At 43.1% G+C, this 12510-nt stretch overlaps 1 protein-coding gene across 1 annotated transcript in view; it reads right to left on the bottom strand.

Moving 5' to 3' along the window:
- The window catches only part of LOC126413271 (uncharacterized), a 492894-nt gene that overhangs the window by 119808 nt on the left and 360576 nt on the right, over positions 1–12510 (bottom strand). Inside the window, exon 6 of the mRNA XM_050083175.1 lies at positions 5560–5606. Within this exon, the coding sequence (XP_049939132.1) occupies positions 5560–5606 (47 nt within the window). The remainder of the gene's footprint in view (positions 1–5559; positions 5607–12510) is intronic.

The raw sequence follows: 12510 nt of genomic DNA, 5'->3' as shown, positions 1-12510 counted from the left end.
TGGAAATTATCTGCTAAGAGAAGTGTCTTCATAAAAGCAAGCCAAGTTTGCTATCAATTTCATATTGAGCAGAGAATGTGTGTTGCGTACTGAAAAATACTTTCCATTCAGTGAGCTTGGACCAGAGGTTTTCTCTGCTTTCACGACAAACACTATTCCGTGCATTGAAAAAAGCTACAGAAAAAAAATTAAGTCTTCAAAGAGACACACACACACACACACACACACACACACACACACACACACAGAGAGAGAGAGAGAGAGAGAGAGAGAGAGAGAGAGAGAGAGAGAGGGGGGGGGGGGGGAGGGAGGGGGGGGAGGGAAACAGGGAGCGGAGGGGGGAGGGGGAGGGAGAGAGAGAGAGAGCGCTATTGCCAATAATTGCGTTACAGTTTCACAATCATATACCTTAGAAAAGGATAATATATTTCTTATTTAAAAAAATGATCGGAAAGGTGTACCTCAGTCTGCGCTCGTACCTTACACCGAACACTAATGGGCTTCATTAGCAAACAAAACGCAATCCAAAAGGCCTTTGACACTATTATTCTCAAATCACACATTTCTGGAACAGATTATACTTCCCTTTGAAGTATTTCTTTCTTTAACTCCCTCTAAATACATCATTTCTGCGGCTCACCAAAGTATGACTTTGCTTCGTTCGCGAAGAGAAAGTATGGGTAATTAGGAGAACGGTGATTGGTTGCGACAGTTTTGGTAATTGCAGGAGCGAGAGCAGCAAACATGCCTTCCGTAATAAGAAGACCCCAGGTGTTCTGAGACCTACTGCATCTTCAACTGGTCTCAGTAATTGTTGGAGGCCTGAATATCGAATATGTTAATGCATTTTCAGCAGACGGCTTATTTTTATTTTTCTCGATACGGAGCCACAGAATGGCAAAAAAGCAAGTTTCTATTCCTGTGCCTTGCCAGTGGTCTTATTGTGATTCTTGCTCGAGATCACTTCATTTATTTGGTGAACGTCGTACCTATTGTACCTGAAGCCCTTGAGTAGGTTGCTCTGCTCATGGGACAGGCTATCTGCATCTGATATTGCGCAATGTACCAATGTCTGTAACACAGTGCGCTTTTGTGCCGGTTTACTTATCGCGCGGAGTGACCGCGCGTTTTGAGGCGCCATGACACGGATTGCGCGGCCTCTCCTGCCGGAGGTTCGACTCGTCCGTCGGGCATGGGTGTGTGTGTTGTTCTTAGCATAAGTTAATTTAAGTAGTGTGGTCCCTTAGGTATCCACACATATCTGAACAAAAAATGGTTCAAATGTCTGTAACCACTATGGGACTTAACATATGAGGTCATCAGTCGCCTAGACTTAGAACTACTTAAACCTAACCAACCTAAGGGCATTATACACATCCATGCCCGAGGCAGGACTCGAACCTGCGACCGTAGCAACAGCGCGGTTCCGGACTGAAGCGCCGAGAACCGCTCAGCCACAGCGGCCGGCCTCATCTGAACACTTGTAATGAGAATGTCTTTCTTCGCCACTCGTATCATACGCTTTTCATCAACTGCGGATTATGGCAGCACTTATCTTGGCAACAAAAAGGGCATTAAATACAAGATCACTTTAGTTGTTAACAGTTTTCGCTACCTCGACAACCTTCATTCGGCGATCCTTTGCGCAGTTTTTATCACCTTGTATTCCGTTGGCACTTCCGTTGCTTGTCCTGTTACATCTATTTATTGACATTCCATACAATGGTATATCTACATTTGAACTTTGTTCGTTTTCTTGATCACGTTTTCTCTCAAGTAAAGTTATACGTAACTGTGAATCCACTTTGTTCCGTTTCAGCACAGAAACAGTTTAGGCGAATTTCTAACGAACAGATCAAACAGAAGTCTTCTGAGCATCAGTATCAATGGCACTTACCGGGAAGTACGATACCGTCGTTACTCTCTCATTGTGAACTGTGCTTTTCACTCAATGTTCAACTTAAAAACTTGTACCGAGGAACGAACAGTGAAACAGTAAACCCGCAGATACATCCAGTCCTCTTCTACGAGAAATAAAACAAAGCAGGCTAATCACTTTTCTAAATTTTTAACAAATATTGTGTTGTATTTCATCATTTAAAAATGATTACATAACAAGGAAGTTCCCTTAAGTTTCAGCATGAAGCTAAAGAAATATAATTAAAATAATGCGTACTTAAAAACTTTTAACTGATTATGTTCGTCTCCGCAGGGCGCGTGCTATGGCGAGAAACTGGTAATCGGTGAATGTATTTGATCCTTTGTAAATTTCAAGACTTTGTTGAAGAGAGTTATGTTCTTAACTGAACGAGTTACCAGTCCGACTGGGTAGGAGAAACACGCCATTTGCAGCAGCCCGATATTTCGCGAATATGCTTTGCATCGTCTATCGCAGTTTAAGTTCACTCCTTATGTGAAGAACTTGGTCGAATATCGTAATGCTATTACCCTATTTTAGAACTGGTAGCGTTCCTGGATGTAAAAAGTCACGCATAAATTTTTGTGCTTGACTACCCGCACTCGAGCGGTGATCTCAGTGGGTTTACATCAATGCTGAACACTGGACCCAGCCAGGCGTTTCAAAATGATGATAAAAATTTCACGCTGCGCCAGAGAGTGCATTGATGAACAAATTGCGGATATGAACCAACGTCCGAAAGCTTTATCCAATGACACTACGTAGTGTTGCGGGCATATAGACCTCAGCCTACCGATACGCCACCCAAGAAGCACTAAAGCGCCATCTTCATCTGACGCCACTGTGGCAGGCCGTCGACTCCCATGTGTAACAATGCGTGTCTGACGAATTCGACGAAGTTCTTTAATGTAATGGAAGGGAACATCAAAAATAAAAATATATAAAATGAGAGGAAACACTGCTGACTGCACACAAAACAAGTCAGATCAATAGAAGATTATTTTTTCGCGTTAATTCTAAAACGAAGGAAACAGAACTACGGAAGTGTTCGACTTCCCACCCTTCAGCAGAGCAGCATGCCTGACATCTGTGTACCATCCCAAGATGCAATGTCTAGAATGAGTACGTCTACATCTACACACTCTGCATGTATCCGGCCGGCCGGTGTGGCCGAGCGGTTCTAGGCGCTTCAGTCTGGAACCGCGCGACCGCTACGGTCGCAGGTTCGAATCCTGCCTCGGGCATGGATGTGTGTGGTGTCCTTAGGTTAGTTTGGTTTAAGTAGTTCTAAGTTCTAGGGGACTGATGACATTAGATGTTGAGTCCCATAGTGCTCAGAGCCATTTGAACCATTTTTTTGAATGCATCCTGTCCACTAAGCCCTCGTCTAAGTCCATTATGAATTCAAAAACATCAATTTTTAGTTTCCCCCCAGTTAGCTAATTGCCGAGACGATCCACCCTGACAGATGAAGATTAACTGGGGAGACTGCCCACTAGAACGAAGTTTTCCCTTAGCCTCATGGGTTCAGTACACAGCTATAACATCAGAGAACTTTCTTTTCGGTACATAATCGAATGCTGACGGGGAAAACTAGCCTCCGACGACGCCTGTATGTACTATATTCCTTTTTCCTCCATTGCTAATGCTGATAGGCTGGCATGAGCGCTTCAGTATGGTTTGGAAAAGTGAGAGAGAGGTACTAGTGAACTGAAGCTTTGAATTTGGTACTTGACACACACCAGCAGAGTTTAGTCTGTAGACTATCGTATAAAAAAAGGGTGAGGAACCATACCATCAATCATCAACAGGGAACATACAACTGAAGAAGTTTCTTTGTCAACAACACTATACGGATATCGTCCAACAGCTCTTTTCTCACCAGCCATACCTCACAAGATGCTGTGCCGAGAAATGTCCCGAAATTTAGTGGGAAGCACTATTCAAATTGGTGATCTCGCACCATATATGAACAAACTCTCTCACATAGGAATCCTACCTCATGACATTTTCCTTTGACTATATTTTATTGCATTGATTGACCGATCCGTCGGTTCTTGGTAGAATATTTTATACATTATAGTTCTGTTTGTGTGTGTGTGTGTGTGTGTGTGTGTGTGTGTGTGTGTGTGTGTGTGTGTGTTTCATTCAGAACTACATTTCAATCCCTCGCAATTTGTCCTAGAAATTTGTGAAAAGCTTTCGTGAAATATTAGAAGCTCTGTGCAGAAAATATTCATTTAAGATGGTTAGGTTAGTGTTTTTAACGTCCCGTCGACAACGAGGTCATTAGAGACGGAGCACAAGCTCGGGTTAGGGAAGGATGGGGAAGGAAATCGGCCGTGCCCTTTCAAAGGAACCATCGCGGCATTTGCCTGAAACGATTTATGGAAATCACGGAAAACCTAAATCAGGATGGCTGGAGACGGGATTGAACCGTCGTCCTCCCGAATGCGAGTCCAGTGTAATTCATTTAAGACTATCAGTATACATCTACAATTGGTAGCAAGAGATACACTGGAAGAACCAACGACAATTTGCAAAACAAGGCGCCCTTCTCCACGTTAATACTCCAGGATCTGCTTCAAAGTAAACGCTCGCCATATATCGTATGTAATATCGTGAGAATGCTGCTACCTGTTAACCGTTTCGGTGAGGGATGAGAGTAAAGTTGACGACAACTCGACAGTAGGTTTGAGTACCATAATGTTTCACAACTGGAAGTGGTACGGGACGCCCGTCTCTTCCTCTGACTTGAGTGACCCTCATTCACTGTGTGTGTGTGTGTGTGTGTGTGTGTGTGTGTGTGTGTGTGTGTGTACAGGAAGCAGTTCGACTTCGACTTCCAGTGCAACGCTTCTCTCTCTCTCTCTATGCATATACACTAACGCCGGTCACACGTGAAACTCACATTAACTGAAAAGCAGACCACCGAGGCATCCAATCCTAGACCTTTAGATTCCTAGTCGGACACTCACGCGTCCGTTAAGTTGCACTCTGCTGATAACGTGGCAGATGACGACTGCGAAGCGATTCGTGAAGTACGGCCTGGTCGGCTAAAGCGGGGTCGACTGCGCTGAGCTCCGATGCGACGGCGAGAGGCCTCGAGGAGTCCAGAGGCAGGCAGGCGGGCAGCCTCGGCCGTGCCGACGGTTTCCACCACAAAGAACTGCCGCGCCGGGCGGCGGGGGACAAGCCGATAATTTCTGAAAGCCACTTACTATTAATGACCGAGTTGATCGAACTCGAAACACAAACTAGATTCTCGCACGCTCAATAATTTTAACACAAACTTCCACTCAGGAACATATTTATTAGTGTGCGTGTTCGCCCGAGACCTATACTTGGCTCACCCTGGGCACTAAATGAAGTTATAACTGTCAGAAACGTGTAAGGACTAAACGTGACAACACCGCATTCCACGCTAACCACATTAATGACGTGCCTCATTACAGAACGCGCGCCGCTTCAAACACGAGTTTGCGTCCGACGATATAATCGTATTCACACCGACGAGAATTTCTCCGTATTCCCCGCGTTGCAGCCAACACGTGCACAGCTGCTGCGGTCAGCGGGAGGCCCTTCAAAAGCTATGCTTTCTTTCTGACAGCTTATAACACAGTACAAAAACATTTTCTTACCTGCTTCATCATTTTGTTCCAGAAATGTGTCCACTATTTCAAAGAACCTGCAACAAACAAATGATTTTTATTAGATACGAAGTTAAAATACTCTAAGAAGATCAAATATAAGATTAGCATATTGGTTTTTGAACATTACAAATACATGCTGATATATGTATGTACCAACGAGTAAGCATGCGAGATTCCTCATGAAATGTGTGTGTTTTGGCCACTTTGCGACCAGAAATGTTGACGTGCAGGGACAATAAATATGTCTTACATGCCTGCGTCTCGCCAGTCAGAACATTATCACTAAGTTGCGTTATCAGATAAGACGTTGAATGCTGGAATTTAGTCAATCATACATCTACATCTACATCCATACTCCGCAAGCCACCTGACGGTGTGTGGCGGAGGGTACCTTGAATACCTCTATCGGTTCTCCCTTCTATTCCTGTCTCGTATTGTTCGTGGAAAGAAGGATTGTCGGTATGCCTCTGTGTGGGCTCTATTCTCTCTGATTTTATCCTCATGGTCTCTTCGCGAGATATACGTAGGAGTGAGCAGTATACTGCTTTACTCCTCGGTGAAGGTATGTTCTCGAAACTTCAACAAAAGCCCGTACCGAGCTACTGGGCGTCTCTCCTGCAGAGTCTTCCACTGGAGTTTATCTATCATCTCCGTAACGCTTTCGCGATTACTAAATGATCCTGTAACGAAGCGCGCAGCTCTCCGTTGGATCTTCTCTATCTCTTCTTTCAACCCTATCGGGTACGGATCCCACACTGCTGAGCAGTATTCAAAAAGCGGGCGATCAAGCTTACTGTAACCTACTTCCTTTGTTTTCGGATTGCATTTCCTTAGGATTCTTCCAATGAATCTCAGTCTGGCATCTGCTTTACCGACGATCAACTTTATATGGTCATTCCATTTTAAATCACTCCTAATGCGTACTCCCAGATAATTTATAGAATTAACTGCTTCCAGTTGCTGACCTGCTATATTGTAGCTAAATGATAAAGGATCTTTCTTTCTACGTATTCGCAGCACATTGCACTTGACTACACTGGGATTCAGTTGCCATTCCCTGCACCATGCGTCAATTCGTTGCAGATCCTCCTGCATTTCATTTCAGTACGATTTTCCATTGTTACAACCTGTCGATATATCACAGCATCATCCGCAAAAAGCCTCAGTGAACTTCCGATGTTATCCACAAGGTCATTTATATATATTGTGAATATCAACGGTCCTGCAGTCAGCTCGGTTCCTACTACATTCTAGCCCGCATCTCGTGGTCGTGCGGTAGCGTTCTCGCTTCCCACGCCCGGGTTCCCGGGTTCGAATCCCGGCGGGGTCAGGGATTTTCTCTACCTCGTGATGGCTGGGTGTTGTGTGCTGTCCTTAGGTTAGTTAGGTTTAAGTAGTTCTAAGTTCTAGGGGACTGATGACCATAGATGTTAAGTCCCATAGTGCTCAGAGCCATTTGAACCATTTTCCTACTACATTCTATGATCACCAACAGTATTTAATCTTCAAAAAAATATACAATCCCATTTCAAACTACCGAACGACGAAAAGCCTTACTAGTAATGTCAACTGTAATGGACATATGTTTGCATACAGGTGTTTCTATATTTTTGGCACAACTGTATTGCTTCATAAATTTTGCTTTTCTTTTTTCCTGGTGTATTTTGAAGTACGTACCTCCTCCTCCACTCCCTTCCTCTGCGCGCGCGCGCATGCGCGTGCGCACGCACGCACGCACACACACACACACACACACACGTTTGCGTTCCAGGTCATATTAGATCTACTATGTTTTCATTGCCCGAAAATTTTCTTACGCAGGTTATACAGAAAACATTCGCTTATCTAAGGACTTTTTCCGATATTTATTTTAAATTATAATACTACTGGCCTGCTCCATCTAACCTTTTTACAGGATGATCGGTAAAAATCATAGAAGTTTTACTGTATGCATCACTAACATGTATCTATAACACATTTATAACGGAAGCCAGATCTGGCGAAGAGTGTTGTGTGTTGAAGCTGGTTAGGAACTGCCATGTAAGAACACCTGCAATGGAGAAAAATGTTTTAGGAATTGTGCATTATGACCTACGTGCGATTACACAACAGGTTGACGCTTTAATGCATGTTAGTAATGTGTGCCCTATTTTACGTGACAGCGAGGTAGATTGACATTTGGTGAAACCTTAGGGGCCGGCCGGCGTGGCCGTGCGGTTAAAGGCGCTTCAGTCTGGAACCGCGTGACCGCTACGGTCGCAGGTTCGAATCCTGCCTCGGGCATGGATGTGTGTGATGTCCTTAGGTTAGTTAGGTTTAATTAGTTCTAAGTTCTAGGCGACTGATGACCTCAGAAGTTGAGTCGCATAGTGCTCAGAGCCATTTGAACCATTTTTGAAACCTTAGGATGGTATTTTTTCGTCTTCTACGTTTAAGCGTATGCAAAACTCGTAACTTCAAGAATACGACAAAGGAGTGAAATAACCACTAGAAACGATGAAATGCGTCAGTGCATTAACATTTCCAGTTGTTAAAACTTGCGCTAAAACATGAACTCACTTTTAGGCGAGATTTCAGTTCTCTTATTGCGTTTCACACTTTCTAATGAATAGCGTTTTACCATGTCAACGCACATTTCGAAGTCACAAAAAATGGTTCAAATGGCTCTGAGCACTATGGGACTTAACATCTACGGTCATCAGTCCCCTAGAACTTAGAACTACTTAAACCTAACTAACCTAAGGACATCACACAACACCCAGTCATCATGAGGCAGAGAAAATCCCTGACCCCGTCGAAGTCACATATCAGTGTTTCAGTTTCTATGTAGGACCTTCATCGCGTAGTCAGCACGCCATAAAAGCCCATCTATGAATTTTATTGATTTCTTTTGCATATGACATAACAGTGACGTCTCTCTCACCTTTTGTTTAGGTTTTCTAACTTTACTGTCACGTCATATCAAAGAAGCTACAAAATCTACAAATACAGGTTTCTGGCGTGCTGACGCAACAATGAGGGATCACCGAACTGAAACTCTGATGATGACGCTGTATATCGAAATATACACTGACATAATGAAAACTATTTCCGATTTATTTTACTGTCTCGGTTTTGTCAATAATGAGCAAATGAAGCTACCTTGGAGAAAATGTGTCAGGGATATTATGCAGGAGCCTTCACATTTGGGATTCAGAACCTTAATTTTTTTTTTGGGGGGGGGGGGGGCTGACGGATGCGACGATGAATTACCGTACGCATTTTAAAAATTTGCATGTGATTGAACTATTATAAAACTACGACACCGGTGGGTCGGTGAGCATATCTCTCTCTCTCTCTCTCTCTCTCTCTCTCTCTCTCTCTCTCTCTCTCTCTCTCACACACACACACACACACACACACACACACACACACACACCACAAATGTGTACTAAATCCAAACCGTGCTCAGACAGAATCGCGGTCGACAATTTTTTAGCGGTAAATCTGTACAGAGCGCCAGTAACTTGTTTTATTACGTAAGCGATGGTATTGTTTACTCGCAGCGCGTAGGACTGGTTTAAATATCGCCGTACATGCATGTCCAGAAGCAGTAAATAAGACGGAACGGCCGATAGCGAATCACGAACCGAGCTGAGAGGTCTCGCCTCTCTCTGCGGGATAGACGGGAGCCCGTCGTTCCTACTAACCTATACAGCGCGGAGACACGCAACGTGCGACGACCAGCCGAGGTCCATCACTGAGTGATCTCGCTACTCCAGTCTCTGCTGTTCAACATCGGCACCTAACGCAATATGTCAAAAACGTTCATTAAACATTCATAAACATAGCAGTGAGGCGAGGGAAACAGAAAGCATACCAGAAAATTGCCTTAAATTGGAAGAGATGCCGCGACGTACCTTTCCCAATCACCAAGCTATTTTGGAACATCAGTTGGATTTCGGAAACCTATAAAATGTCTTATGTACAAATGGTTGGCGAACAACGACGTTAAATCTGGACGCGCAATGTGTTCTCGACGAAATGGAAAATCTACCCGTTGGTACAGAACTTCGTCCACTACTTTCTCTCATTTCCATAGTTTTTTGGTTTCTGTAGGATTCCGAAAAAATGCAAATCAATTTATTTGAGAATTTGGGATGTAAAAATTTTGTAAGTTTAAATATAAAGTTACACTTACTTAAATTAGGAAGTTAATGTCAAGAAATTAACTCTATATTTTATAGCAATTTTGGTCCGAAGTATTGTTAGATACTCCCATAAATCACAAATGACAGCCGACGACAGTGTACAACAGCAGGCAGCGAAAACAAAACTGATGTACGAAGTTGGTTTGATTAGTTTGGCAAAAAATGTTTGTTTCGCAAACAACCCACCTTGCTTCTCGAAACAGTATCTTTTGAGTGTTACACACTTAGTCCAGAAATCCTCCAGCTTTTTCATCCCATCAGAAAAAAGATTCTGTCAAACTTTGTTAAATACTCGTTGACTCCAACTATCACCTCTTCATTTGATGAAAATTTCTTTCCAGTAAGCCAAATTTTCAAGTGAGGAGACAGGAAGAAATCACTTGGTGCTAAGGCTGGTGAATAACCGGGATGATTAACCAATTTATGTACTTTTGCCACTGTTATCGCTGATGTGTGTTGTGTTACATCATCCTGGTGAAAGAGAACGTTTTTGCGTGCCAACCTCGGTCTGCTGAAATGTTGTGGCGGATGCGGTTTTGACTGACTGTGAGCCATCGCGGCACCCATCTAGCACACAGCTTCTTCAGAGCCACTTCTCCATACAGGATATTATGCTCTCACTCACTTGAGGTGCCTACAGTCTCAACACACTCACGAATTTTTATTGAGCAATCTCGCATTATCATGGATTTTGTCAGTGGTTTCCTTTGTGGTGACCTCAGTTGGACGGCCGGAGCTCACTTCGTCTTCCATGACATCCGACCACGTTTAAATTCATCAATCCAGAAGTAAATGGTCTTCACCGATGGTGCAGAGCTGGCGTGAACTTCATCCAATTCTCTTTTGATTTGTGTGGTAGTCCAACCTTTCAAATTAAACTGTTTATTAACAGCACGAAATTTGCTTTTCTCGATTTTCAATCGCGGTCGTCACTTTGGCTAATTCAGACGGCCGCCAACAATGAATTGTACGCTATATGCTGTTGAAATTATTTACGCGATCCTTGGAATAACCAAGCTTACCAACCATGAAGGCGCATCAAAAACGATCCGTTCTTTCGTGAAAAATTTACCACTCTTTATCAAACCAACTTCTTAATGAAAAAGAGAAGCATTTTTCAGTTCCTATTAAAGAAGTTCCCATTTCAATATTATGTAAGCACTCACTGCAGGCCTCTAACTTCGCATGTAAGAAATCTGTCCGTTTTAACGAGGAAATAAAGCTCAAAATTAAACCAGTTAGTTGACTTATAACTGGCATATACACGGAAAGGTTTACCTACTGGATGTTCTAGAATCACTAAATACAACTGAAACGTCCGAAGAACGTGAAACACTCTTTACTCTAAAAGTTTCAACTCCTCATTTCGAGAGGACATTCGTACCACAGCATTGTCTCAACAGATGCATGCACACACAAAACTTTTCTTATAGCACAAAGTGATAAATTTTCGCCAAGAAATAAATAGGAGTAATTTAAGTGTATAGGGTTTCGAAACCACAGTCCATTTCATTATCATTCTTGTGGGGTGCGCGCGCATACTGATGTGATGAAAAATACGAATAAGATCATGTTCGGAGAATTCAGTTGCACTACGTGTTGCATGCTGAAAGTGAAGAACTACTCATCACATCTATTTCATTACAACCAGGTAAACATGCACTGACAAGCAGGCAGCAGCTGCTATCAGGAGGCGTGTGTAACGCGGGACGGAGGCTGGATCCACGTTACGGCAAGTACACGCCGGAAGCAGTGTATCATCATTAGCCTCGGGAGCCTTTGTTACCACCTGGTGGAGCTCAACAAAGGCGGGATTTAGAGTACGCCGGGTCGGCGGCTGCCTCCGCTCGCGGACGTCTTCATTCCCTCCCCCGGCCGTTGCTCGGCTGGGCTGAATCCACTCTCACGGCATCCGACGCTCTCCCCAACTTCTCGCTATCAGAACTGACCAACAAGCACGAATCCAAAGTAAACGTAGTAACGTTGGATTAACGGACTTGATACTTTGCAAAAACTAAGTTACGCGTAGAAGGTGTATTATGTTAACTTCGGAAGATAAGAATTTACGTTTTAAAGTTCCGTCGATGAAACAGGCATTAGAGACGAGCTCTTGGCGTGGAAGGAAATTGGTCGCGTCATTTTCAAGGGACACATCCCGGCAAGATGGCCGGCCGGGGATTATAAGTTCGTCCCTCCAGAATGTGAGTTTTGTGGATTTTCACGATTAGGTCATTAATCAGAACAACAGTGATTTATCGCTATTACTGATTATGGAGTTCAAAATTCCATTTCCTTACCCGAACAGGTCATGGATCACACAAATCTAGTCCACATCTAGACCAGACAATGTTAACACTACGATACGTACTCACCACACGAAAAACAATTGAATGACAAATGACATACAAATAAAATAAGAAAGTACTAAAAATTAAACCGGTAAGGGATGACGGCCTGACAATTGCCAGCTTCTGGCGCAAAAGCTTGAAGCGCAAAACATTACTCTTTCGTTAATAACTTTTCAATTCTCATATCCTAGCTCTTCATATTCAAAATTTCGTTTATATCAGTTCCTTTAAATTCATAATTTATTTCCTCATTTCTTGGTTCTAGTTACTCTCTTGTTCTTTTACTTCTTTTCTTCTTCTGATCATATAACTGCCTCTACTAGCTCTCTCTCAAAATACCCTATAGGCACACAAAATATTCCTCTTTCTTACCTAAAACGAATTTGCAGAAAAAACCAGTC

Source organism: Schistocerca serialis, chromosome 1, assembly GCF_023864345.2.
Source record: "Schistocerca serialis cubense isolate TAMUIC-IGC-003099 chromosome 1, iqSchSeri2.2, whole genome shotgun sequence".
Classification (NCBI taxonomy): domain Eukaryota; kingdom Metazoa; phylum Arthropoda; class Insecta; order Orthoptera; family Acrididae; genus Schistocerca; species Schistocerca serialis.
This window is presented reverse-complemented; position numbering and strand designations above follow the sequence as displayed.